The sequence below is a fragment of the Panthera leo genome, chromosome F3 (assembly GCF_018350215.1).
Source record: "Panthera leo isolate Ple1 chromosome F3, P.leo_Ple1_pat1.1, whole genome shotgun sequence".
Classification (NCBI taxonomy): domain Eukaryota; kingdom Metazoa; phylum Chordata; class Mammalia; order Carnivora; family Felidae; genus Panthera; species Panthera leo.
In genome coordinates, this window is record NC_056696.1 from 44,179,016 (window position 1) to 44,206,575 (window position 27,560).

The 27,560-nt window shown below is 51.4% G+C and overlaps 1 protein-coding gene and 1 long non-coding RNA gene across 2 annotated transcripts; one reads left to right on the top strand and one right to left on the bottom strand.

The window, feature by feature from the left end:
* The first annotated feature begins 100 nt into the window (after positions 1-100).
* LOC122211923 lies at positions 101-12,459 on the top strand. Its single transcript, XR_006198902.1, has 2 exons — positions 101-186; positions 12,171-12,459. It is a non-coding gene; the product is annotated as an uncharacterized LOC122211923 (long non-coding RNA).
* Positions 6,985-26,158, bottom strand: SLC26A9 (solute carrier family 26 member 9). Its single transcript, XM_042925469.1, has 20 exons — positions 25,886-26,158; positions 23,030-23,169; positions 22,799-22,909; positions 21,985-22,160; positions 20,342-20,506; positions 19,620-19,772; positions 19,227-19,309; positions 18,336-18,483; positions 17,924-18,037; positions 17,633-17,710; positions 16,995-17,090; positions 14,987-15,093; positions 14,236-14,305; positions 13,760-13,852; positions 13,514-13,627; positions 12,595-12,876; positions 11,450-11,504; positions 10,401-10,546; positions 8,582-8,653; positions 6,985-7,176 (listed from the first exon to the last, which is right to left on the bottom strand). The coding sequence occupies exons 1-20, from the start codon at positions 26,008-26,010 to the stop codon at positions 7,129-7,131; spliced, it is 2,376 nt and encodes a 791-aa protein (XP_042781403.1). The 5' UTR covers positions 26,011-26,158; the 3' UTR covers positions 6,985-7,128.
* Between the last annotated feature and the right edge of the window lie 1,402 nt (positions 26,159-27,560).

A 27,560-nucleotide genomic window follows, 5' to 3' on the forward strand; every position in this document is an offset into this window, starting at 1 on the left:
ACGGGAAGGCTCCGCCCAGAGCCGCAGGGTCTTTTGGGAGTTGTGGTTTCTTCGCCTGGGACAGGCAAAAGTAGGGTAGAGGTGAGGGCTCCGGTTAAACGTCAGGGCTTATCTGCGCTTGATCTGCTTTGAGATACTCAGAAATCCCTGGTCACTCTATGAGAAGTCAAACTGAAGGGCGAAAAGGTAAAATAAAATGAACAAAGCGTACCAGACCTTAATCTGCTTCTCACTTCTGAAATTCAGGACTTGATTACCATCCCCCCAGATTCTGTGTTGGAGCTCTGCGGGGCCCCTGGCTTTCTTTACTCTGAGATTGAAACAGTATTACTCCATCTATAGACATTGCTTTGGATGATCAGTTCAGAGGGCTTGCTCCTATTTAGCAATTCACTGAAAGTGTTTTTGATATTAATGTTAGTGCATTTTTGCAACTCTAGGCAAATACATTAAGACTGAAGGATTTTGAGAAAGATTATGTATTAATAATTTTGGTGTATTTAATAAAATGAGATTTCATAGCTATTCAGGATACAGGATCATTTTGGAAAAAAAAAAAAAAAACTTAAAGACACAGAGAATAAAATTAGATTTATTGGAACCAGAAGAAACCATTCCTTTCAGATCCCTTGATACAATTTGATCTGCCACCAGTCACATATTTTAGAATTTTCTAGGAAAAAAATCAATAGTAGGGCTGCATAGTTACTCATGACCAAAGCTGCAAATTCACACTCCTGGTGTTTCCCAAAGCTCAGAGAGGGAGTACTTTGCCCCTTTCAGTAATCCTATTTAAACAAAACAAAACAAAACATGGCCCTCCCCAGAAAAACTACAATCATGTATTTACTTTTCAGTAACAATCTAAAAACAGTATTATGGGAGTGCCTGCGTGGCTCAGTGGTTAAGTGCTGGACTCTTGATTTGGCTCAGGTCATGATCTCACAATTGAGTGAGTTCCAGCCCCATGTCTGGCTCTGAGCTCACACCTGAGGACCTTCTTGGGATTCTCCCTCCCTCCCTCTCTCTCTGCCCCTCCTGGCTCAGCTGGCAATCTGTCTCTCTCAAAATAAATAAATAAACTTTAAAAAAACAAACCAGTATTATGAAACATGTCACACATACAGAAAGGTGTAAAGAGTAATATAATGTAGGGCGCCTGGGTCGCTCAGTCAGTTGAGAGCCCCACTTCGGCTCAGGTCATGATCTCATTGTTCGTGGGTTCGAGCCCTGCATGGGGCTCTGTGCTGACAGCTCAGAGCCTGGAGTCTGCTTCTGATTCTGTGTCTCCCTCTCTCTCTGCCCCTCCCCTGCTCCTGCTCTGTCTCTCATTCTCTAAAAAATAAATAAGCATTTAAAAAAATTAAAAAAAAAATAATATAATGAACATTTCTGTATTCACCACCCAGCCTAAGATCTAGAACATTAAAAGTAGAGTTGAAATGAGTTATTTTATTCATTTAGTTTTTTGAGAGCAAGAGAGTGCATGTGAGAGAGGGACAGATGGAAAAACAGAGAGAATCCCAAGCAGGCTCCGTGCTCAGCAAGGAGTCCAACATGGGACTTGATCCTACAAACTGGGAGATCATGACCTGAGCCAAAATCAAGAGACATATACTTAAATCAACTGAACCACCCAGACACCCTGAGTTGAAATGAATTTTTATAAGTGTGAACATTGGCAGAATATTTTTTATTTTTTATTTTTTCAAATTTACATCCAAATTAGTTAGCATATAGTGAAACAATGATTTCAGGAGTAGATTCCTTAATGTTCCTTACCTGTTTAGCCCATCCCCCCTCCCACAACCCCTCCAGTGACCCTCATTTTGTTCTCCATATTTATGAGTCTCTTCTGTTTTGTCCCCCTCCCTGTTTTTATTATTATTTTTTTTATTTAATTTTTTTTAAACGTTTATTTATTTTGAGACAGAGAGAGACAGAGCATGAACGGGGGAGGGGCAGAGAGAGAGGGAGACACAGAACCGGAAGCAGGCTCCAGGCTCTGAGCCATCAGCCCAGAGCCCGACGCGGGGCTCGAACTCACAGAACGTGAGATCGTGACCTGAGCTGAAGTCGGACGCTTAACTGACTGAGCCACCCAGGCGCTCCCCTCCCCCCCCCCCCCCCCCCCCCCGTTTTTATATGATTTTTGTTTCCCTTCCCTTATGTTCATCTGTTTTGTCTCTTAAAGACCTCATATGAGTGAAGTCATATGATATTTGTCTTTCTCTGACTAATTTCACTTAGCATAATACCCTCTAGGTCCATCCACATAGTTGCAAACTGCAAGGTTTCATTCTTTTTGATTTCCAAGTAATATTCCATTGTATATAGAAAAAAATATTCCATTGTATATATATACCACATCTTCTTTATCCATTCATCTGTCAATGGACATTTGGGCTCTTTCCATACTTTGGCTATTGTCGATAGTGCTGCTATAAACACGGGGATGCATGGGTCCCTTCGAAACAGCCCACCTGTATCGCTTGGATAAATACCTAGTAGTGCAATTGCTGAGTCGTAGAGCAGTTCTATTTTTAGCTTTTTGAGGAACCTCCACACTGTTTTCCAGAGTGACTGCACCAGCTTGCATTCCCAGAATTTGTTAGTGTTTTAAATCAGTAGTACTTTTTGTTCTCTTATATAATAAGTCTGTATTTCAAAGTCATAAACATGTCTTAATATGTTATCTTTTTAAAGGTTTAAACTTTTACAGTTTAGCGTAAAGTTCTTAATCTGTCTGGAATTGACTTTTTGTAAATAGTATAACATCAGGGTCTAATTTTACTTTATTTTTCCAACTAGATAACCAATTTCCCCAGCACCAATCATTAAATAGCCTATCCTTTCCTCAAAGATATGTAGTGCTGACTCTGTCATTTACTATGTTTTCAGACATGAATGGTCCTGTAATTGGGCTTCCTATTTTTTTTTTTTGTATTGGTTGCTTGTTTATTTCTATGCTAATATGACTATCTTAATTACTATCGCTTTAAAATATGTCTCCATATCAGGTAGAACATGTTTCTCCCTTAGTCTGTTAATATAGTGAATCACATTAATAAATTTTAAAAATGTAAACCACTCTGACATTCCTGGGATGTCCTGGGATAAATCCTACTCAGATAAATCCCTACTGGATTCTTGCAATTCTGTTTATGAATTGGATTGGGCTATAGTTTTTCTTTTTTATAATGTCCTTTTGTGGGTTTGATATCAAGGGTATAGTAGCCTGAGATATCTAATTAGAGAATATAGTAGAGATTTCTAACTGCCCCCAACATCCATTCTCCTTTTTTTCTAACAAGAATCCTGAGTTTTAGCTCAGTGTATTGATATCCAGCTGAAAGACCACATTTCCCAGGCCCTTGCAGCTGGATTTCCCCATGTGACTGCGTCTGGAGAATGGAAGAGAAGCAGAAGTGTTGCATGTGATTCAAGGAATTGTTTTTATGGACATGCTCTTTATAAATCCCTCCCTCCCTGCTCAGATGTGATGACCCTGGTTCTAGCAACCATGTTGGGCCATGATGGTGAGTTCTATACCAAGGGAGGGCAGAGAGCTGAGCTGGAAGTAGCCTTAATCCCTGGGGAGCCTCGTGGAACCACTAGACAAGCTCTTGCCTGTCTACCTTTGGGGTTATTTGTACTGAGAGAGAGAGATGTGTATTTCTACTAAATTTAAACTATTAAAGGAGTGACCCTCCTCCAATCTTTTTTTGTTTGTTTGTTTTTTTGAGTCCACTTTGGTACATCATATTTTATTAGTGATTTATTCATTTCCCTAAGGTTTCAACGTTGTAGTAGTTAAGAATTTAAGCTCTGGAGACCGATTGCTTGGGTTGAAATCTTAAGCTCCTACATGTTCATGGAGTTGTGTTGAGTGGGAAACTTACTTAACCTTTCTGACTCTCAGTTTCCTCGTCCATGAATGAGTATGTGCTTGGAGAATTAGTATGTACTTGGAGGAGTGCATAGCTTATAGTAACCACTCAAGAAATGTTAGCTATACCATTGTTACTATCTTTTCCCCTTTGCTTTCTTTGAATCGGTTTTCTTTTTCTAACTACCATGGTTGAACATCTGGTTCATTAATTTTCATCTTTTTTCTTTTCTTTTCTTTTCTAGTAATAAAACCTTATTTTTAAGGTTTTATTTTTAAGTAATCGCTGCACCCAAAGTGTGGCTCCAACCGACAGTCCAGTGATCAAGAATCACACGCTCCACCGACGGAGCCAGCCAGGTGCCCCATCTTTTTTGTTTTCTAGTGGAAACATTAAAGACTATACATTTTCTTCAAAGCACTATTCCCGGCAGGTTTTGTTTTTTTTTTTAAAGATTTATTATTTTTAAGTAATCTCCACGCCCAACGTGGGGCTTGAACCCACAACTCGGAGATCAAGAGTTGCATGCTCTACCGACCCAGCCAGCCAGATGCTCCTGGCATAGTTTTGGTATGTAGCATTTCATTATTGTTTAAGTCTGAGTGTTTTTAATTTTCCATATTATCTCTTTTTTGACTCTGAGTTATTTAGAAGTATTTTTTAAAATTCTAAATGTGTATTTTTTGGTGCAAGTTATCTTTTGTAATTGATTTTTAACTTCAATGCATTGTGGTTAGAGACTGTGGAAGGATACTTATTCTTTGAAATTGCTGAAAAATGCTTTAAAGCCTAGACTATGATCAACTTTTGTCAGTACTTCATGTGTACTTAAGAAATATACATTTTAATTGTGTGCACCATTCAATACATGTCCATTAAATCAAGATTGTTTACTTTGCTGTTTAACTCTCTCATACCACGCTTTTTTTTTTTTAATCCATATGATTTATCAACAGTGAGAGAAATGTACTGAAATCTTCCATCGTGTTGGTGGATTTGTCTTAGCTCCTTGTTTCCCTCTAGGACAGTTCAAAGCAAGGTCCGCTTTCTCTGGAGGTGATTTGCTTTGCCTTGCTGTAAAGCCATCCAAACACATGCATTTATTCACATTTCAAAACCACTTTATTACCAAAATGAACAAAAGGAGAATGCTGTTTAAATTAAATAAATTACACAAACATCTCGAGTCCCCGGTCTTCCCTGGGAACCCCATCATCACAAGTCAGTATCACTAAGAACATTCAAAAGTATTGAAATTCTGGATTATTTCATCACCTTGCCCTCCTTTTCTGCCTCACTCATGTCCAGAGAGTGGTCTGTTTGAAAATGCTTGTGTTCTTTTCAAAGTATTCCAACGGTGAAGTTTTCTTCAATGTCTCCCTCTCCCCCCATGTGTTTCCAATTTTACCTCCACCGTCTAGACACTTGGTTCAAAGGACCCCTCTACTTGGGGTGTCTGGAGGCTCTGTGACCTTCCCCCACCTCCTGGGCCCCAGTTGGACTTTGAAGGAGGTGGAGTAAGGGAGGGTGAGTTGTCATTGGCTAAAATTCTTGTCCTCCTGGAATTTGGCACTTCGGGTGCTGGGCACGGTGAATCCCAGATAACATTGTCTTCTGCCTTCCAAATTTTGAGTTCCATTGGCAGCCAGATGGCATAATGAAATCACAGAGAAGCAGTGCTTGAAGGCCAAGAATCTGTTGGCTCTTTGCCAGCACCTTCTCCTTTAACTCTAAAAAGACTCGCTAGCTGACCGGCTCACTCAACACACAGACACACCACACAGGTCAGGCTGAAGTTAGGAATTGGGAAGCTTTTTTCAGGCTGGGCCAGCCCAACCTGTTGGGCAGGGTCATTGAGTTGAAGGAGCTTGAGAGAAGAAGTGGGGAGAAGGCCGAAAGGTTTTCTGTGCACTTCCATGGAAATTTCCCCAGACACTTGCACGTGCAATCTATTTATTTTCAAGTCAACAGTCAGGTTCCTCTATGACCTCCTCACATACATGGAAAATGTACACCTCTTCTCATCTGCCCTAGAAGAGGATGACCTCAGGTCCTGAGTTTATTAAGGAACCCCGTGGAGGAAGACCCAATCTGGATCAGCCCTTTGCCACATTCTGCACCCAGTGGGGTGATGTGGCTGGCCTTTGGGGAGCTTCCTCCCTTGCCTGGCTTCAGGCTTCAGGCCCCAAGCTGATAAGGGAGAGTTAAAATCTTTGGCTCTTTGCCAAGTGAAAAAAGCACAAGGCAAACTTCCTAAGCAGGGGGAGGCATTTCTGAAGTCAGGGGGACCGTCGGGGCTCAGGTCCCACCAGTTGGCCCTGGGTTGGCACTAGCACCCCTCCCCCTCCAGTCTCCGTACAAAGAAGGCTTCCAAAAAGTACTTATACAGAACAACTGGCATCTGTTACTAGGTTGCCAGAGGATTCTGGTAGCTACCCACCCTGTCCTTTTTAGATTCCTACCCAGCCTCAAGTGGAAGGGAACCGGCCCTGAAGGCACGGGAAGTGATCATGTTTCAGAGGCTGGGGCAGCTACATTGGTGGGGTGCCCCTGGAGAGGTAGCTCTGGTGGCCCTGAGGGGGCCAACCCCCAGCCTCGAGTCTGAAGTGCTGAATAGCAGTGGAGCTCCCAGCAGCCTTGAGATGAGGAGGAAGGGGATGCAGTGATGAAGATGGAGATTCCGGGCTGTAGGGAGCACGTGGTCCCAGGAGTGCAGAACCTCCAGGGACAGAGCTGGGGCAGCTGGAGGGGACAAGCCTCAGAGTCCTAAGCAAGTTCAGCTCCGTGTCGCGTGACAGCTCGATGCCATCTGACACCAAGCTGTGCAGACCCGAGGGCTTTTGCACCCTAGGTCAGCAGGGTCGTACTTTCCCTTCTGTTCTTGGCTCACTCTTAGAAGTCGGCAGTCGGGGTGGGGGGTTCCCCGTCAGTTGCCTTGGGCAGGGCATGTGTGGGTGCGGTAAGGTGAGCAGGAGACTTTCTCCTTCCGGCCAGGGCCCTGAGAGTCAGCAGGAGGGTGAAGAGGTGGCTCTCCTTCCTGTTGAGATTGGCTGACTCCAGAGATGCCAGGAGGGGGGCAGGGGAGGGAGAGAGGAGGAGGAGGGGGAGGGGAGGGAGGAGCTCAGGTCCTGGTGGACGTATTCCCCTCTACCGGTCACTCTTTGTGACCCCAGGCTCTTCCTTTTTGGAGTCCCAGATGCCACACACTCTGGAGGCAGTGTGGGGGCTGGCTGGGCCCTCACAGGGCAGTCAGGGTCTCTGCATGAAACATACTCCCGAACATTTCCTGCGGGAGCACGGAAGGACAGGGGAGGGGAAGGGAGAGCATTAGACCTGTTGAGTTCACAATGGCTGCAACCACGAGGTGACCCTGTGAGCCCCTGGCCAGAGAGAGCTTCATGAGTAAGTGTGTGTGAGTGTGAGTGTGTGTGTGAACAGGGGAGGGGCGGGGGAAGCCCAAGAGGTGAACTGGTACAGAGGTGACAAGAGAAGATGCTTGGAATCTACTTTTTTTTTCTTTTTTTTTAAGGTTTATTCATTTTTCAGAGACATACAAAGCGTGAATGGGGGAGGGGTAGAGAGAGAAGGAGACACAGAATCGGAAGCAGGCTCCAGGCTCTGAGCCATCAGCACGGAGCCCGATGCGGGGCGCGAACTCACGGACCGTGAGATCATGACCTGAGCCGAATTTGGATGCTGAACCGACTGAGCCGCCCAGGCGCCCCACTTGGAATCTACTTTGAATCACCTCTGGCGTGCTCTGTGACCTCCACGTGTCACAGTCCTTTTTGGCTTCGCTTTCATTGTTAAGTGAAATGACGGTGGAGATGAGACTGTTCTGAAGTCCTTTTTTGCTCTGATAAGCTATTTGGGGGCCTATCCCAGGCTTTTGGAATGTGCTGGAGATTCCACAGGGGCACAGAGATCAGTCTGTCTCTATTTCCTAATGTCTCCCCCATGCCATCAGTGCTCCCAGAGACATGTCCAGGGGACGTGGAACTCAAGCCCCAAAGGGATGTGAAGAGGTACAAAGTGAGATGTGATTTCTAGTAGGCCCAAAGCCAGACTTCTCTCAACTAGACATCTGGGTTTCTTTTAATTCAGGGCGTTGGGCTACTTTGTCAGGATGACAGGGCCCTGGGGCGGCAGTAACAGTTCACATTTGCACAGCCCTCAGTGCTTAAGGGCAGTAATACTTGTACCCCTCGAATTCATCTGGCCCCACCCCAATCTACGTTTCCTAAGGTTTCCTAAGGTCTTTGTTTGGTTCACTGCTGTCTGCCCACCCTGGAACTGTGTCAGGCCGGCGGTCATTACATATCTGCTGATTAATGAAGGACACACGAATCCCCCGCCAATCCTGTGAGGTCGAGGGGGCGGGTACCACCTATATTTCCCCTACTTTGCAATGATAGAAAACCGGGACCCCGTGTGTTATGTGGCCTGTCCAAGATCGTGTGTGTTATGGATGTTCGTTCTCGAGATTTTCCTCCAGTGCCTCTCCCTCCCCCAGTGATGCCTTTCAGGGAGTGGGAAGCATTAGGATCTGCTGTGATAAGAGAGGTGAGAGAAATGTTGCCTTCAAGGGGGCTGCTCTGGCTTGGAGATGAGAGAGCCCAGTGAATGCCTTGGGTTCGTGAGGGTCTCCTTCCCAGTCCCGGCCTCCCGGTTGCCCCTGCCCCTCAGCTCACCTGCTCTAAGTCCCAGTAGCTGGGGCTGTCCTCTTCTGAATCACATAAGGACAGCTCAGGGTCCACGGAAGCCTGGAAGGGGGGGAAACGAGAGGAGAATGAGCCCCATGACCGAGTGACACGGTGCGGTGCAAATGGCAGCCTCCGGGTAGGCGCCGTGTTTTCTGCCACATGAGTCGCCCTGTTGCTTCTTCCTTCCCCTCCCCCATCTGCCTCACAAAATGTAGCACGGGGTGGCCTTCCCCCTTTCAGCAGAGGCATGTGTCAGGGTCTGCCCTCCCTGTGGGCATCTTAGAGGCAGGGGAGGTTGGCCTAGCTTACGAGGAAGATTGGCTAGCCGCCTGACATTGGGGAATCCGTTTCCCTTCTCTGGAAATGTTTCCTCATCTGTAAAAGTAGGATAATTAAACTCACTTTGTGGGCTTTCTATATCACCTTGCTGTTGAAAAGGGGTGTGTGTGGGGCGCCTGGGTGGCGCAGTCGGTTAAGCGTCCGACTTCAGCCAGGTCACGATCTCGCGGCCCGTGAGTTCGAGCCCCGCGTCAGGCTCTGGGCTGATGGCTCGGAGCGTGGAGCCTGTTTCCGATTCTGTGTCTCCCTCTCTCTCTGCCCCTCCCCCGTTCATGCTCTGTCTCTCTCTGTCCCAAAAATAAATAAAAAACGTTGAAAAAAAAAAAATTTAAAAATTTAAAAAGAAAAGGGGTGTGTGTGTGTGTGTGTGTGTGTGTGTATGTGTGTGTGTAATTTATATATATGAATATATTTTGTGATATGCAAATATAAATATTTTCTGTATCTAAAAGTTGTTTTAAATGTATAACCGTAATAACTGGACGTTATTTGTGCAATAACAAATGGCGAGGATTCTTCCAGAATCTCTCTCTTTTTGCTCTGTGGACAAGGCTTGTGAAACCAGAAAGCCTGTTCCCACACAGTTGTTCTCCCTAAGCATGGAGGGCGGACACCAGGGCCCAGTGTTTTCCTGGGCGGGCAGTCTTACAGCACTTAGAACAGATGGCTTCACCTTCATCGGTCTCTTAGAGCAGAGGGCAAATGGTCGCTCGAGGACCAGTAAAACCTTTCTTATGACCCCCTGAAGGTGGGAGGAGGTTTCATATATAAAGAAGGCTGGGGCACAGAGTCTTGGGAGGCCAAGGGCAGGGGCTGAACCGAAAGAGGCTCTGGGAGCGGGGGTGGGGGCGGCTGGAGACGCCAAGGCAGGCCCCCCCCCCCCCCCCACGGGGTGGAGCTTTTCTGCTTCCACAGCTTTCAGGAGTCCTAAACAGTGTTATTTGTGGCTCATTTGCATACCACTTAGTGAGCTAGTAAATTAAATGTCAAGAAACTGAGACAAAACTTGGATCCAGTCTCTTTATCCATCACCAGTCTGAAATCTCTAAGCTCTGCTAAATTAAAACGGGCAGGCTTACTCCCTTCCCTTGCCCAAAGCCTCTTCTAGAAAGACCGAAGGAGGAGGGCGGGTGAACAGTGCCAGCAGACTGGGCATAACCTAATATGCCTAGAGTGTTTGGAAATTAATATTAATAAAAGGGTTTACAGTATATAAAGTGCTTTCAAGTGACAGAAAAGGCCTAATTATCAGTTAATGCTAAAACAGAAGCAAAAGAAAAGCGCTGTGAGGTAGCTAATGTTAATTTAGGGTGCTTGTTCTACAGAAAAGGAACTCTGAAATGGCAGTTTCAGAAAAGTTAGATGACAGACTCGGTGTTGGAACTCAAACCTTCTCCTGTGTTCTTTCTAACGCCCCTAGTCCTGCCATTTCAGTGCCCTGGGGCCTAGGATTCCCAAGGGACCTTACCCCTTGGAAGTCACGTCCTGGGGCCACTTCTCTGGCATTTGCCTGGGCGAAGAGGACAGCATCATGTATACTGGGAAAGACGTGGTTGCGCTCTAGACACCCATCTTCAAAGACACCTCCATGGCTGATATCGTTGTACACCTGGGCTGGAAGGAGGAAAAGGCCTTCAGAAAGATAACAGCCTTGTGGTTTGGAGCTGGGGATGAAGGAAGGATGGTGAGGCGCAGGGGGAGGGAAGGAGAGAGAGGACTGTGGGTTGTGTTCTTTGCGTCATCCAAAGGCCAGGCCAAGGCATGGGTCTTGCAATATCAGTGCTGGACAGCAGAGGGCAACATGAGCTTGAGGATGCTGAACCTTCAACCCAGGGCAGGCAGAAGGAAGCAGTTTGAATCAGGGAGTCGGTACTTTGTGGCAATTGAGAGGGAGAGGCTAAAGTGTCGTGGAGGAGGCTGCTGCCACTTCTCTGCCTGGATGGTTCATTCTTCCTCTTGTTTCTCCGGACCTATCTTGGAACCTCCAGTGTGTGGCAGAGCCCTCACTTTTGCCAAATCCTAGAGATGACTTCCTGAGGAGTGTCCAGTGAGGGTGGTGGGGATTGCCCACTGACTCTAACTGCCATTGCAGATTCTCTCTCTGAGCAGGTTCAACAGGGCTCGGGACCTGCTCAGGCCAATTCTGAAGTTGGGGAGGCCTCCAGAAGGGTTCTGACTTTCTGCAGGAGGAAAGGTGCACGGATCCCTTCACCTTGTGCTGTGTGTCTGTGTGTGCTTGCCGTGTGTCCACATCCCTGCACTCTGCCAATGCGCTAATGATGTGAAAACCCACTGCCCTGTGGACATGTTGTTGGGGCCGTGTATATGCACCTTTTGGAGATGGTGTGTATGTAAAACTGTGTGTGTCTGTGTGTTCCCCAGATGGCTACGGCACGTGCATGCTTTATGCTTTGGGAGAATGTTTGGGCGCTCTCATTTTCAGTCCCCCATTCAGCATTCCACCGACCTGTTCCCACCCCCCTCCTTTTGGTCCCCCAAATGTCCTCCTCCTCTTACCGTGGATGTTCACCAAGAAGACCTTCACACCGATCTTCCCGTAGGTGGAGCTCAGCTAGAAGTGGCGGGGGAAGGGTATTGGGACCGGGAGATAAAAGGAAAGGAATGTTCTGAGTGGGTCTCAAAAGTGATTCACAAAACGCACTTCAGAGGGGAAGCCAAACAAATAAGCAACCCCAAGAGCCCTGGCAGCCAAAGATAAAAATAGCAGCAAGGCACGCCGCTTCTCCCTGGAGTGTTGGCTGTCGGCTTTTCTGGAAAGCAGGACAGAAATGGGGCTTTGCCAACGAGGCGGGCACTTAAAGCCACCGCGGCCTCTTCTTATGGGGTCAGGTCTTCTCTCTCAGCAGCTTAGATGCCCAGATTCCGCCTCTTTCCCGACTTTGCGGCTTCAGGCAGAATCTGCAGGGGAGGACGGAGGCCCGCCGGGCTCCAGGCCCAGGCTAGGGAAGCAGGCTGAGCCCACGGCTGGGGGGTGCGGCCTTCTGGGCACCTGGCCGATGCTCTCTGGATGGTACTCAGCCTCTGAACTCTCTGGACCCCTCGGTTTCCCGGGACTGCCTCTGTCTGAGCCAACTCTGAGGTTTGCTGACTCCCTGCCATCGGAGGTGCTGCTGAAAGGTTATCAGATGGACGGATATCTTTATTCAGGGTGTCCCATGAACTGCCAATTTGGCATGAGAATGTGGGGCACTGATACTATTTCTCCTTCTCTTCTCAGTGGACTGGAATTGGCTGATGCTGGAGCGTCTGGGTGAGCGTGGGAAGGAGCAGCAGACCACGAACCGGGGCCAATCTGGACTCTACTCAAAAGACCTAGGGGTGGGTTCCTGGTGGCCTGAGAGGGAACCTGAGATGACCTCTGCTAGAGAGGGGTGCCTAGGCAGGGTGGGACAGCAGATATCCCTCTAGTATCCCTTTCCAGCCACTTGTCGTCTTGGGCTATCTGGGCCTGCTTTGCGGAGAACAGCCTGTCCTGGTCGTGTCTGGGGGAAAAGCGGTCCTCACGAGCCATTTGCCTCCTTGGTGAACTTCGTCTTTCAGCTTGTCCAAATGAGGGCCCCGAGGAAAGGGAGTGTGGGAGAGCAGGGGTGAGGGTGTTGGGGTGGAGGGCGGGCCGGCACTCCCTCTGCCTGGGCCCTCACCTTGCCCAGGGCTTTGATGCCCATCAAGTCCACAAAGCTGACCCCGCTCATGTCAAGGATGATGGTGTGGAAGGTGACAAAGGGTGGGACGCTGGCCAGCATGTCACTGGGCTCACTGGGGGTCTCGGCGGAGGCCGATGGCTCACAAGGGGCAGCTGGGGAGCTGTCGGGGCTGAAGGTGATGTAGGACACGCTGGCACCATTAGCAGAAGTCTGGTTGTTGTTGGGGTCAGTTGGGGTGGTGTTCTCAAAGTCCTGCTGGAGCTCCTGTAGGGAGACAGTCTGGGGGGCGGGGATGGGGGTGGGGGTGGGGCAGGGATCAGCAAACTGAATCAGACTTGGCTGTAGTTGAGGCAGGGGCAAGGAGCGTGCGTGTGGAGGTGAATGGCTGAATTAGGTGGTGGTGAGTATAAGCCCCCGGAACCCCACAGGGGAGGCATCTCCCAGTGCCCTGTCCTTAGGCAGGGCCTGCACGCTTAGACTCCCACGGACCAGACGAAACTGGAGAACCCGTCCAAGAGAGGCACGGAAGCCTCGGCCCACTCTGCTCTGGGAGAAAGTGCTTCTGGAAACAATTGTGCTCCTTTTGATATTCGTCTGTGCCTGCCTGCTTCTCCCCACAACTTCCATACCCACGTCAAAAGGTCTGGACACCCCATGAAATTCACTGCTGCCCCCCATTTGGGGTTGTTCAGAAGTCTATGGGCCATATCATATCTTAGCCAGAAAATGGGGAGGGGCCGTGGGAGTTCAGTAGTTACCCCCAGGAGCTGGCATCCCCCCACCCAAGGAGAAGAAGATTCTGTGGCCACCAGGCAATGGCTACAGAGACGTTATGTCTTTGCCTCAAAGGGTGCTGGGAGGTGGGGCACCAAGGGGCAAGATCAGAGTGGGCAGGCTGTTCCTAGCTTCAGTTCACCTTGGTTTTCATAAACAGAGACTTCCTCTGCTGTGTGGGCATCGTTCTCCCCTTCTCCTGCTTCCGGAGGTATTTTTGCTTGGCCAGCAGTACTTTCTGGGGGTCCACACCTGTCTGTAGGGAGAGAGCCAACAGCAGTTTGGACGTCCACCCTCTTTGGAGTGGCCTGCCCCCCCAGTCCCCTTTCTCCCATCTTCTGGTTACTCACTGTTCAACCCTTCTGGTCGCCAGAGTTCTGAACCTTACCTTGGCAATGACCTTTTGCCTGAAGATCTCTGAATTGGCAAAGTAGAGAGGGGAGCAGTAAGTGACAATCTTAACCCCCTCAATTTCCTGGACCTGTAAACAGGGAGACTGAGCTCAGGTGGCAGAAATGCTGTTATTGGCTTTTTTTTTTTTAACCTTTTTTTAAAAAAAATATTTATTTTGAGAGAGAGAGAGAGAGAGAGAGAGAGAGAGCATGTGCACATGCATGAGCAGGGGAGGGGCAGAGAGAGAGAGAGAGAGAGAGAGAGAGAGGGAGAGAGACAATCCTAAGTAGGCTCTACGCTCAGGACAGAGCCCAACGTGGAACTTGATCTCATGAGTGGGAGATCATGACCTGAGCCAAAATTGACAGTCAGATGCTTAACTGATTGAGCCACCCAGGCACCCCTTAACCTTCTTTTGTTTGGGGTGGGGGGTACGGCAAAAGAGGGAGGTCATAAGTTTGGATTACTCACCCTATTGTAGGTTTTGGGATTCACATAAATGTCAGTGTCCATGACCTGGGCCAAAGCATAGCCATTTCGACTAGATGAGAAAGGAGAAGAAAAACTTAAGAACACGCAAAAAACAAAAACACATAAGAGCGTGCTAACAGCAAATCGGCCTGGAAGGACGCTGGGGTGGGAGCTGAAGCAAAAGCAGGGTGGGGTGGGGGCCCTTCCTCATCCCTAGTGTCTGTTGTGTTGGTCTTTCCGCACCAGAGACACATGCCTGTTGGCCTATGGCTGGGCTGTAACTAGAGGGATGACAGGCCAGCCCTTGACATAGCTCCCAGCGTGGGGCTCAGCACGGAGAAAAGGTGTGGTACACAAGTGACAAGCTTAGGTGGCCCTGAAGTCACCGCTTCCTGGTTCTGAGTTCTCAAGAAGAGAAGACAGGGCTTCTCTAACATGGAGCATCTTCTTCCTGCCCTGGCCTCTTCCTCTGGTGCCCTTGGCCTATACTCCCTAGCCTTTCTATGGGAAGGACACGGCATCTGTCCTCTGGCCTGGTGTTCCCCTGGGGAGGGTCCCATCTGGTCTGGGGACCGGCATTGCCTTTGGACGGGCTCGGGGTCTTACCTTCCTGTTCTTCTCCTACTTCGTATGGCCCCCAGCCCTCCAAGCCCATGGGGGCTTCCTTCTGGGGCTTTCAGGATATGGCAGTCAGACAGCCCAGCCCGGGCCTGGGGCCCCACTGCTGTGTCGTGTGGGGGCTGTTACTTACAACTGAGTCTGGAAGACCACAACCAGGGCGGAGAAGGCGACACCCACGGCCACACCGTAGGGAAGACTCAGAAAGAACGAGGAGAGGAAGCTCACCATCCAGACACACTGTGAGGAGAGAGATGTCAGAGCAGGCCTGGGGAGAAGGCTGCCTCTTTGGGGAGTCCTCCTGGAACAGCCAAGGCCGTTCCCTGTTTCCACAACCTCAGACCGGCCCTCCCCTTGTCATGGCACCTTTGCGCCGTCTTATGTCTTGGTGCTCTGGTTACACCTGCACGTTTTGCCTGGATTGAGTGTGCCTAGCGATCGTGCTTGGTTTTTGATAGACAACCCCAGCCCACGCAGGGAGGCGGCATGGCGCACACTGAGAGCATGAGGGGAACACACGCCTGGTTTCAAAGTTTCATTCTCTCGCTTCCAGTTATGTGAGCCAAGTTGCCTGATCCACAAGAGGGCAATAATATTACCTGTTTCGTGAAGGGATTGAAAAGCTAAGGCAGCTAAAGGTCCCAGCCCAGCGATGGGCACCTAGTGGTCACTCAACAAACATGAGCTCCCTCTCTCCACCCAACGGGAGGCTGTGTGTTTCCAACACACGCTCAGTGATCTTCCTGGCCTGACGGTCTGGGGTCTGGCTGCGTGGGTGGGGGGCAGGATTGAATGCAGTTTTGATAGTTGACCCCTTGATGGTCCTTTACAGTCCTCCCAATTCCTCTAAAGAAAACCAATCTGCTCACACTCCCCCAGAGAACTGGGAAGATAAGGTGCGAGCCCAAGGCACAATGTAAATACCAGAGCCTATATTTGGTCGGGGGGTGGGGGGATTGCTGGGATGTGGTAAGAGCAGATCCTTGGGGTGGGAACTGGAACATCGTATACTCCCCTATCCTCGTCACTCACTCGGGGACTCAGATGGGCCACTCATTTCTCTGGCTTTAAGGATTTTCTTTGTGTCCCGTGCGGGTAAGCCTCCTTCCCCAGGAGACAGAGCCACCCAGAGGTTTGCAGTCTAAGATTTGGGTTCCAATCCTGACTCTACCCCTTACTACCTCTGTGGCCTTTGGCAAGTTACTTAACCTCTCTGAGCCTTGGTTTCATCATCTTTTTAGAAAAGTTTTATTTATTTAAGTAATATCGACACCCAGCATGGGGCTTGAACCCATGACCCTGAGATTCAGAGTCGGCACGCTCTTCTGACTGAGCCAGCCAGACACCCCTTTGTTTCATCATCTTGCAAGGAGGTCAGTAAATCCTCTTATGGTGGAGCTTAAATAGGGTTTTTGTCAGTGTCGTCAATATATGGTAACCTTATTACTATTGTCTGATGCTAGGTGCACGGGGCCGGTGACTAATCATAACAACAGGTCATGTTTGCTGAGTGTTTTACAGTTACATGGTACTTACCCATGTGATCTCATGTAATCCTGAGAACCAGTGTATGATGAAGTCATGACTGTCACCCCCATTAGAGATGAGGAAATAGAACTCCAGAGAGGTCTGGTAACTTGCTCAAGATCCTGGTCTGCTGGCTTTCTGTTCTAGTTTTTTGTTGTTGGTGGTGGTTTTTAAAGCTACTTCTTTTTGCTTTTTTTGGAACTACGAGTCGTAAAAATAATCATAGCTAATTTTTTTTTTTTTAGTGAACCCAGAATACGATTTAGATAACATGCCCCTTACTTGTATTATCTCCTTTCTTTCTCATGAACAACCCTGGGGCGGGGGGGTGGGGTAGAGTATAAGACACCCATTTCCCAGATGAGAAAATCAAGACTCAGAGAAGTTAAGGGACTTCTAGGGACTTGCTAGTCTAGGGCCCACCCAGAGGCAGTGAACAGGTGCGTTAGGATGTGAACATAGGATGTGTCACTCCAACACTTGGGCTCTTAACAGCTGGCTAGGCTAATTAGGGAGCAGAACGGAGGGGTCACCGACAGAAGAGCTGACGCGGCTGTGGGGCTGGAGGAAGGGGCAGGGCACGAAGGGGTACCCAGCGGCCACCCAATACCTACACAGTCCAGCTTGTTCTTCTTCCACAGGTAATAGGGGTCAGCGAGTTGCTTGAGGGAGTTCTTGAGGTTGACAGCTATCAGTGCTCCTAGCACAGACTGGGGAAACAGAACATTGTTCTTTCTCACCTGTGGTGGCCTCTCCTTCCTGCCCTGACTACAGACACCTGACCCTGGAGCCTGGCAGGACAGAGCTGCAGTTCCAGAACATCTCTGCCTGCAGAGCCCCCCGGATCTCTGCACTCAGTCTCGGGGCTGGAGAGTGCAGTGTAGGTGCTAGGCCATGGGGCCCCTCCCTTCCTCCCTCATCTCCAAACCATCCATGCCCAGGGCCTTCCTAGTCAGGCACTCATAAGCACTTGTAAACACTAACTGGGGAATCGATCCTGAGGTCAGAAGGCTGGAGATTACCACCAGCCCTGCGCTCGTGAGCTGCGTCACCACAGATCACTGAGACTTTCTCAGCCTCAGTTTCCCTCACTTGTAAAACGAAGAGAGTAAAACCACGGTGTCTACAGGTTGTGACGAGGACAAAGTGCGACAGTGTCGGCACTTTATAGACTGTAAAGGGTTATGCAGCTCTTGGGGATTGTTCTTACTGGAGTCTCCGGCTGACCTCTGCTCTCCTGCTGCGCTCTTACCTTGGGGAGAGGGTATAGATAGGACCCCAGGACCAGCATGGTGATCATCACTACCAGGGACACACACAGGCTTGCCACCTATTCGGAGAAAGAGTTGGGAACAGGGTGTAAGTGTGGAATTCTCGCTCTTGATTGATTTCCAACAGCTCTCTTTGGTGGAGTGGAGACCGGTGAGGGGAGAGGAAGGTTGGGGAAGCAGCTGGCCTGGCTTTGCATGTGCCTTGGCTTCTCTGGGGCAACTGTTTTGCTACCCTCTCCCCTCTTTCCCCACTCCCCTGGTACAGTGCTCACCTGGGATTTTCCTCCAGCTCCATCCACCGCCAGAGTGACAGAGAGGGCACAGCAAATGACATGGATTTTAAAGAAGGAGCCAAAGAAGTTGCTGCAGCCTAAGGCGATCATCTCCTATGGGGGACAGGGGGAGGATTGGAAACACGGGCAGCGGGGGGTGAGCAGCAGGTGTTGTCCAAACCTAGTCGTCCGTACAAGCTGGATCCTGGGCCTAGGACTTGAGAATGATCCTGCTGCTAGAAAGCAGGATCCTAGCTCCTAGCCCAGCGGAAGCTGGCCTCCTGCGGTCAGAGCCCCTCCTCCTCACTGGTCGGCACCTCGCTCCCGTCAGGTCGAGGAGCCCCACCGTATCTCTGGCCAGGCCTCTGTGGGACCCAGCGCCTCCTGCTTGGCCCTGCCCGCATGGACCTACCTGGTTAGAATCCACGTCATAGCCGTGCTTGCTGGCCAGGGTCCGGCCCACGGCCAGGTTGATGACGTAGCCCACGATGGCCAGCGAGAAGGCCGTGCCCATCATGTCCTTCCACTGTGAAACCACAGGTGACACGGGAGTGGGGAACCTGCCGAGGAGCCAGAAAGGAGGCAGGGCCCAAGGGTATGAGGGGAGGCATGGCGAGTCCTTCCTCAACCCACGGGGACCAGCGGGGCCCCAGTGTGTGCCAAGGTCTACATGACCTTGTCGTCTGAGCCCTCAGTACAACACTGTGATGGTGGCAGCCATAACTCCCATTGACAAAGCAGCAACTTGGCTTGTCCAAGGTCACAGAGCCAGTAAGTGGTGGGGCCTCGTTTGCTCACGCCCAGTTTCTGGGCTCTGTGCTCACTAGTCCACAGACCCACAGCCGGCGCCCTCCCCTGCCCTCTTCCCACCCTCCTCCTCCAACCCTACAGCACAAGCCCCACCCTTTCCCACCACCGGGCCCAGCGTGGTGCCAGGCACGGAGTGGACGCTCACTGTTGATCCTAATAGCTTCTCTTCCCCATGAAAAGAACCAACACGGCAGAGCGAGGCAAGGAGCCGGAAAAGGGCTGATCAGAGAGTCTTTGTTCTGGCAGTGTCCACTGAGTGAGACTTTTGGGGGTGTGTGTGGCAGCTAAGACTCACTGTTTGTAACACGGCTGGCATTGGCTGGCTGTACGGCTGTCTTCCGTAATAAGTAATAGAAATAATTCACATTTGGTGGGTGTCACAGAGTCGACAAGGCTCCTTCATGAGAGATTGTCTCATCCTGGCCTCAGAGCCCAGGCCTCCACAGGCAGGTGCTGGTAGGGGGGAGCAGGCTTCCTGGCCACCCGGACTCACCCTTGTTGGATCTGTCCCACGATCTGCATGTGATACTTTTTGGGCATCTTACAGCCCCCGGAGATAGCTGTTGCCACCACCACCTGCAAAGCCCAAAATGGAGAATGGGGACTGGCAGAACAGGGGTCTCTCTCAAGCCTCCCTTTTCTCTGGGGACTCCAACTCCCACTCCCCTGCCTCCTCAAAGGGGAGCAACCCAAGGAGCAGGAAAAGCGGGAGCCATAGATGGGGGGATGGAATGGATTCACCCAACTTCCTGTTCTGCTGGCCACCGGCGGAGGAGGCGGGGAGGGTGGGGAAGGGTTCCCGTGGCTTTGGCTGGGGCTGGATTCCTTTTCTCATGGCCTCTCTAGCCTGGCCCCCCGCCCCCCCAGCCCTGTGCAGGGTCCTTACCACAATCATCTCTGTAGGGATGGGGAAACGGATCTTGTGCATGTAGCGAGCATTGAGCTCCTTCACCAGCACCAGGAAGACGCCACTGATGAGGGCGAAGATGAGCGAGGCGATGTTGGTGTGGGGGAGGTTTTTGCAAATGTCAATGAAGGTCTGGGGGAGAGAGCATCATGCTCATGGGCTCCCACTTCCTCTTCCCCTACTATCCCCACCCTTGGAGGTCTAACCCGGCAGAAGGATGTCATCAATGTGAATGGGGGCACACCGAAGCAGAATCCAGACCTCGGTCATGAATAGCATCCCCTCTTCCACCTCCCTCTCCCAAAAGGCATGCTGGGATCTCATGCCAGGAGGGGAATGGTGATTCTCTTTCTCTAGAAAGAATTCAAACTCAAGGAGGAAGGATGGAGCTTAGACACAAGGACGGACCTCCCAGGCAGGGAGGGGTTGAGGCACTGTGTCAGGGAACTGATGGAGAGTAAACATCTCCTTTTCCGCAGGAATTCTCCATAGAGAACCTCAGTGAGCCCGCAGGGTCATGTGTTTGACCCTCCCTCCCAAAGTGGGAACCCCCTGGGAATCCTCTCTGAACAGTGGGCTAGCCAGACCCTTGCTTGAGGACGTCTTGTAAGGAGGAGCTCACGACCTCTTAAAACAGTAAACCCTGCTTCTGTGTCTGCCTGAGCCCCTCCCCATTTGCAGGGATGCGTGCCTAGACTCACAAAGACAATGGCCCCCGGGCCCGTGTAGGACGGGATGGTCAGTCCAAAGATGTACTTGAGCACCGAGATCAGGATCTGCAGACCGGCTGCCGTCATGAAGCCCCGGACGAAGGACTCGGAGAGGTAGATGGCCACAAAGCCGAACTGCACGAAGCCCAGGCCCATCTGCGGGGAGAGAGGTGGGGGTGGGGGTGGGGAAGACCAAGAACGGTCCGCAGCTCCCCCGCGTGCCTGACCCAAACCCAGGCTGCAGTTCCGTGCGGCCTCCCTGGGCAAGTGAGCCCTTTGTGACCTTGTCCGGCCCTTTACGGTGCCAGCAGACCTCTAGTCTGGTTTGGGGCACAGGCCTCTTTGTCACATCATCTCTCTGGCTTTAGTTTTCTCATCTGAAAAATAACCCTGGTCCTCAACCCCTGCTTCGTCTCCACCCGGTTGCCTAACCCAGGTCTTAGGAGTCATCCTCCCTCACCCCCATGTCAGGGCTCTCACCAAGCCTTTTAATGCTCCCGGCAAAACGTTCCTTAAGTCCACCCCACCTCGGTGGCCCTCCCCACGGCCGCCTCTCTGGCCTAGGCGTTCGGCGGCCTTGCCCGGGCTTCTGCATAGTCTCCTAACTTTGACTGTAATCCACCTCCCCACCTCTCTTTTCCGTGGCCTGACTGATCTTTATAAACTGCCAGTCAGACCCAAGGCCAGTGCGGGGGGGACAGACTTCAGACTTCATTGTCTAGCCTCTGCCTACCTTTCTGGCCCCTTCTCGGGCCCATCCCCCAAAGGCCTCCTGCTGTCCAGTCTTGCCTTGTCATTCCCTGGTCAGTTCACACTCAAGCCTCAATGCTCTGGGGTGCATCCTTCTGCCCAGACTGTCCTCCCGTGCCTCGTTCATTTGGTTACTGGCCAAGCTCTAGTCATCCTTTAATATTCAGGTCAAATGTCATCTCCTCTCTGAGGCGAGAGCTTCCCTGACTCTCTCTTTGGTGCTCCCACCGCTATGGGAACATAGCTCTATTATGCTGCTCATCTCCCTGCCTACAAGTTTATCTGTTGACGTGGTTACTTCCTCTGCTGGGTTGTGCGCTCCTGGAGAACTGGGCCTCTTCTTTACTTAGCTTTCCCCTCAAGGCCTAGGCCAGTTTCTGGCACAGCGACACAACCAAAAACGTTAACAGAAAGAATGAATGGATGGATGAATGAAAGGTGTCTTCGGAGGTTGCTTCCTGCTTTTGTGTTCCATCACGCAGGGTTTCCCCTCGTAAAACCTAGCAGATTCCTTTGCAATTTGTGCAATTTATGTTGTGCGAGGGATGCTGTGGCTTGGGGCAGAAGAGGCTGGAGGAGGGATAAGGGATGTTAGAGAAACAGGAGGGCTGTGCTGGAGAGGAGAGAGAGCCCGTGAGCCTTCCAGACAGTCTAACTCGGGACAGTTTTACTGGGAGCAGAGACTGGTCTCATAGACCTGCTGGAGGCAGGTGAGGAGATACACCGATTCCTCAAGGTCTTTTGTGGCCCTGGGGATGGGGGAGAGGGAGGAGGAAGGGCCCTGAGCCAGCTTTAATGTCAAACTGGGGCTTTGAGGCAGGGGAAGGACGGAAAGATGCCCCCCTGAGGCCACGCCCTTGACAAGGCCACGGCCGTCCCCTCACCTGGATGATGGCAGTCAGGCAGGCCAGGGTTGCTGACACGTGCAGCCTCTCAGCCTCCATGGCTGCCGTGTCCACGTAGCTCTTGTTGGTGGCGTTGTTGAAGACCCAGAATTTCGACTCTGGGGCCAGCTGCAGACAGATGTTACCCACCAGGATGCTGATAACGGCAAAGGTACCTGTGGTGCCCACCCAGCCGGCAGGAGTCAGAGGTTTGCACCACACCCGGGGACAACAGAAAGGGGCCCAGGAGGGAGTGCTTCCCGACCCCCGAGGAGATGGACCCCCGCATCTCCAAGGCTCCTCTCCAGCAAGAAAACCAACACTCACATGTCACCACGATCTACGCTTTTCAAGATGCTTTCACCTCAACTGTTAAAATTGTTTCATTGGACACGTGAGGAAATGAGCTTGGAAATACAAGCGGTACCTGACCCAGAAACAGACCTTGTGACCAGGCCCTTTTTCTCGATGTCACTTAGCACCAGAGAGCTCCAAATATCCCTGCAGGGACCAGCCTGAGAGTAATCCCTCCCATCTCCTTGGCACTTTATGCACATGGTATACCTTGTTCCACCAAGTCTTCCCCACATGCCAGGGAGGGAGACAGAACAGGTAGTGCTAACCAAGCTCATGGAAGCTAAGTGGTTTCTTCAAGGTCACAGCGGACCTGGGACTGACGCTCACAGTGGCGGTCCTGAAGGGACCAGCACCAGCTCTAGGAGAATGCAGATCGAAAACACCCAAAACCCCTTCGCCACATCCCCTGTCCTTGTGGTCCAGGTCACCTGGCCTGCTGAGAGGGGAGAGGCCTTACCTGGCACCATCTGGTGTATACCCCCCAGGAAGAAGTAGGTGAGGAGGGGGAAGAAGGAGGAGTAGAGGCCGTTGACTGCAGGAAGGTTGGCCAGCAGAGCAAATGCCATGCCTGCAGAGAACAGGAGATTGAAGGCTCGGGGGCACAGTTGGGGTATGGGGGTCACAGGGGACGGGGAGAGGAAGGGGGAGAGTAGCAGGCCAAGCCAACCTGGGGGACAGACCCCCTCACCTTGCGGGACCTGGATGGATCCACCGCTGAGTCCGCCCAGCAGGTCGGGGACGATGTAGTCTTTGATCTTGTACTTGGGGAGCCAGGAGAGCACGGGGAGCAGCCCAAACACCGCGGCTTTGATCTTGGCCGTGGAACATCTGGAGGGGAAGAGGGCAGGCTTCCAGTCGGCACTGCACGGTTTGGATACTCTTGAGTTGGGGAGGGATATTACATATTCTGTTCCTGGTCATCCGTCATTCATTCATTCATTCACTCGTTCAGAATTCATTCACTCATTCAGCCCCCACACCATGCAGTAGGCCGGGGACACTGAGAAAAAAAAAAGGCAGGGGCTTTCTTTGGAGAGCCATTCACACACTCTCGGTTCTAGCTGGGTGTCTGGAAACAGCTGCTCATTTGGGACATCCAGAAGACTCGGCGTAAAGGCATGGATTTTGCGGTCACTTAGCCTTCCGAGCTGACGAGTCCAGCCCCCCATCTCAGATGACCTTTCTCCAGTCTGACCAAACGCAGGCCCGGCACCCTCGTGCGGGCTCCTACGGCTTCGTGCGCACACTGGGTTATAACTGCTTGCTTTTCATCTGTCGTTCTCACTGGAGAATAAACCCCACCATGACCAAAAGTCTATCTCTCTGGTTCATCTTTTGTACCTTGCACGTTGCATTGGGCTGCTTAGTAAATATTTGCTGAATGAATGAATGAGTGAATTAGTGAAAGGACTGGCTGGTGTTGAAACTCGGCCTGAGTGGGGGCTGTTGCCATCTTTCTTAACACTTCCCCCAAAGAAGGCTCCATTGTCCCTGCAGGGTGTGCCTCTGCTGACCGATCGTCCTTCATGTGTCATGACTCCAGTGCTGGAGTTCCTCCCACTGTTAATTCTCTGGGGGCGGAAGGAATGGGGGAGCTGTTTGTTGGCCAACGCAGGGTGGGGAAAGTTGATTCCTTCCCTGTTTGTTGAACACCTTGAGGTCTTTTCATAGAAACTCAGGAGCGGTAGGAACAAGGGCCTAAAAAACTCAGGGGTGACAGCTCATGGATTGATGACTGGAAGGGAGTGGGAGGCATTTGCTTTTCTTCTCCCAGTCGAGGGAACTCAAATACTCAAGGCACATTTGGTGACTCACTAGCCTGCTCTGATTAGGCCTCCTTTCCCGCCCGGCACCAATCCCTGCTCTTTGCTATTATTCAACAATAATTTCCCCAACACTTGGTTCCCTGGATGTCACCCAAGACTAAAAGCAACGCAGACAATGCTTTGTACCCTGTGGAGTCTGGACAGATTTTCTGTCCCAACCAATACTCTGTGGAAGGGCATCACCCTCGACATCTGAGTCCCCGGTCTCCTCTGGGGCGGGTGGGTGTGCCTCTTCCATCCTTGGTCAATAGCTCCGAGCATCTCTACAGCTTTGTCATAAGGGAGCACCAGCGCTGCAGGAACTCTCTCAGGCTTGTTTGTGGCAAGGAAAACTGGACTCACATATAGAGAGCTGAGTAGGGGAAGACAAACAACCCCCTTGAGGGCGGTATCCGTCCAGCCTTATTTGCAGGCCTGTCGTACGCTGGGCAAGGCAATCTGAGGCCTGATAGCATAGCTGGAAACAGATGCCTATACAGAGGCTTCAGAGGCCAAGAGGGAAGTGGACAGAGGGATTAGCTTTCTAGCCATTCATTCATTCATTCATTCATTAAACAAATATTTATTGGAGCACCTTCTGTGTCAGGCACTGCTTAAGGCTCAATGCCAGCCTCGTGGAAATTGTTAGTTCCCTACATCACTTTGTAGTTTTAATCTATAGTCTTTTAGGACAACAGCAGATACCCTCGTCCCTCCAGCACAGCAACAAACCAGACTGAAACTGTCTGGCAACTAAGGTCGACAGAGCCCAGCTGTCCCGGGAGCCCAGCTGTCGGTAGGGTGTCTGGACACTGAACACCCAAGGCTTTGGCTGTGACCCAGCGGGAATGGAGCCTCCCGGGAGAAGTAGGGTTGGACCAGGGCTTTTGGTGAAGACTCAAGTGGGTGATTCCCCTGGTCCGAACCTGTTCCACCTGCACCTCCACTTCAGCATTGCCAGTGACCTCAATCCAGGTACCTGAATCAGCTGTTTCCCCCAGGGGAGTGAGGAAGAGCAAGTTAGCCCACAGCCAGGACTGAGCAAGGTCTGCCAGAAGTGTAGGGAGGGGGAAGGTGAAGCTCATAGCCGCAGGTTCCTGGAGTATGGGCATAGATCACCTCCTGAAGCCCCCTCCTCGGAGGTGAGGTTTTACTCCCCACTAGCGCAGTCTCACAGATCTGAGAGTGAAGAGAGCCCGGGGGTCTGGCAGGACCACATCCTGGTAGGTATCCTTTAGGAGGGCCCGGGAATTTAGGGGGTGCCTTTGGGCATTTTCTGGATCAGGAAAAGGAAGGAACATCTAGGAGGGAAAGAGGACAAAGGGCATGGAGTGGTGGTGGCTTCAGATTTTTCGTGATCAGGAGGGAAGAGGACTTTCAGCAAGGCTCTGATGCTCCCTCTGCCCCATGTGGTAGCAGGCCCATCTAGAGCTCCCTTAAGAAACGAAGAGAGACTTGAGTGGACTGAGAAGATGGCAAGACTTCATGCACGGGTTGGAGATGCCCTACAACTCTTCTGAGACTGTGGATGGTCCTTGCGGCTACTCCCCATCCTCCACAGGGTGGGTGTCAGTACAGGAGGGGTTGTAGGATCTTAAAGTCAGGGTTCCGAACCTCCCCTCCCCGAGACCTCCCCAAGCCCTGTCTTAGGGATGCTGGTACAGGAGCCATGCTCTGGTGCAGAAAGGATTTTGGTGGGGAGCAGAAGAAAGAGGTGTCTGGGCTCTGGGCCACGTTACCTGAAGGCATTGCGAAGTTTCTCTCCCAGTGGGTATGTCCGGTCCTTCTTCTCAAACTCATCATCAAAGAGGGTGAGAGAGTACGCGGCTCTGTCTACCACGTAGCGGGGCCTGGGCTGGCTCATGTCTGGGGCATTTACAAGCTTTGGGAGAGGCAGAGGAGGGGAAGATGAGGGGGCATCTCTCTCCAGTGCCAGCTCTGGCTTTCTCTCTCTAGTTCTGGCCACAGCAGGGTTTTATTCTGGTCTCTTCCCCGCCCCCATCCAGCAAGGTGCCTCCCTTCCCTCTTTCAGGTCTTTCCACCAGACTCACTTCTTCTGGTGGCCTTCCTTCCCAGGTACTGATGATGCACACACTTGCCCTGGCTGTTTTGCTTGGCGCCCGGCACGTGGCTGGCACGCCACACCTGTGACATCACCGTCACCCCCGCCGAGCACCGGGCAAAAAGGAGGCGGGAGTGCAAGGGCAGGAGTCGCAACTGGATGTCAGCACATTGGTCCCATCCCCCGCCCCAACCCCCGCTGCTGGTGCCCCCACAAGCCCCTCTCCCTCGCCGGACCTCAGTTTTCCTGGCAGAAAGGCTCATGCTGTTCAGCCAGTCAGCGTGGAAGAAATAGAGAAAACAGCCTGCCCGGAGGCAGGGGGATGACTGAGGTGACCCCAGGAGGGCCCTTCTGGAAAGAGACAACTAGGACTTTACCAACAGGTTTTCCCAGGGGGATAATGGTGCGTCTGGGGAAATCAGGATGGTCTGTACCGGCTGGCTCTCCCACGGCTTCCTGTGCCTGACCTTTCCCCCACCCTGTGTTCTGGTGTTTCTCTCCTCCTTGCTTTTTGCGCAACCTGGCTGATGTTCCAGGAGCTGCGCAGGGCAGAGCTGAGTGCCAGGGCCCCTGAGGCCCAGAGGAGCTCCCCGTGGGAGCCGTTCCCCCTCCCTCCTACAAGCACCGGTCCCTCTTCCTGTACCCTGCCCTTGGGAGCTGGGAGAACTCCCTAGGAGAACCTCTGAGGAAGAAGAAAGAAGAAAGAGGTGGGGCACGTTTGGAGGAAGGAGGTGGGCAGTGTGGGGTGGCTGTGGCCAGTTTGGCAAAAGATCTGAGCTGGAGTTGAAAGTGAGAAACCACACAGGGGGCTAGGGATGTCCCTCGGCTTCCCGCGGGAGAGCCTGGCTGCCTAGGGGTTATCGGAGGCGAGCGGGTTGGTTGATGCCTTTTGCGGAAGAGAACGTGGCAGAAAGATGGAAAGTACATTCACGAAGGGTCCAGAAACCTGGGTTTTAGTCCAGGCTTCAATGGTGGGGTGGAGCAGACCTCACCTCTCTGAGCCTCAGATTCCTGGCCAGTAAAATGGAAGAAACACATCCATCTCACAGGGTGGGTATGACCGTGAGGTGAGATATGGGCAAGAAAGGGGTATGTGAAATGTACCCGAAATGAGGCAAATGGGAGTCGTTACTATCAATGAGATGGTACCCAAGGTGATGCAGGTTGGGCTGGGGAATTCAATTCATTTGGTCGCAGGACCCCGCGGTCCGTCAGAACCTACGAGAGAGGGCTGGACCCCCCGCCAAATCACTGGGGTGATATCGGGCGGGGAGGGAGTTGGGGAAGGAATCCCCTCATGGTGCCTGTGCCCAGTACACACTCAACAAATGCTTGTGGAATGAATCACTACA

Coding starts and splice junctions, on each gene's coding strand:
- SLC26A9 (XM_042925469.1), bottom strand. CDS start 26,010: ATGAGCCAGCCCAGGCCCCGCTACGTGGTAGACAGAGCCGCGTACTCT. Junction 22,161..22,798: donor TATACACCAGATGGTGCCAG/GTAAGGCCTCTC, acceptor TGGGCACCACAG/GTACCTTTGCCGTTATCAGC. Junction 12,877..13,513: donor CTCTGTTTATGAAAACCAAG/GTGAACTGAAGC, acceptor CCCGCCCCCCAG/ACTGTCTCCCTACAGGAGCT.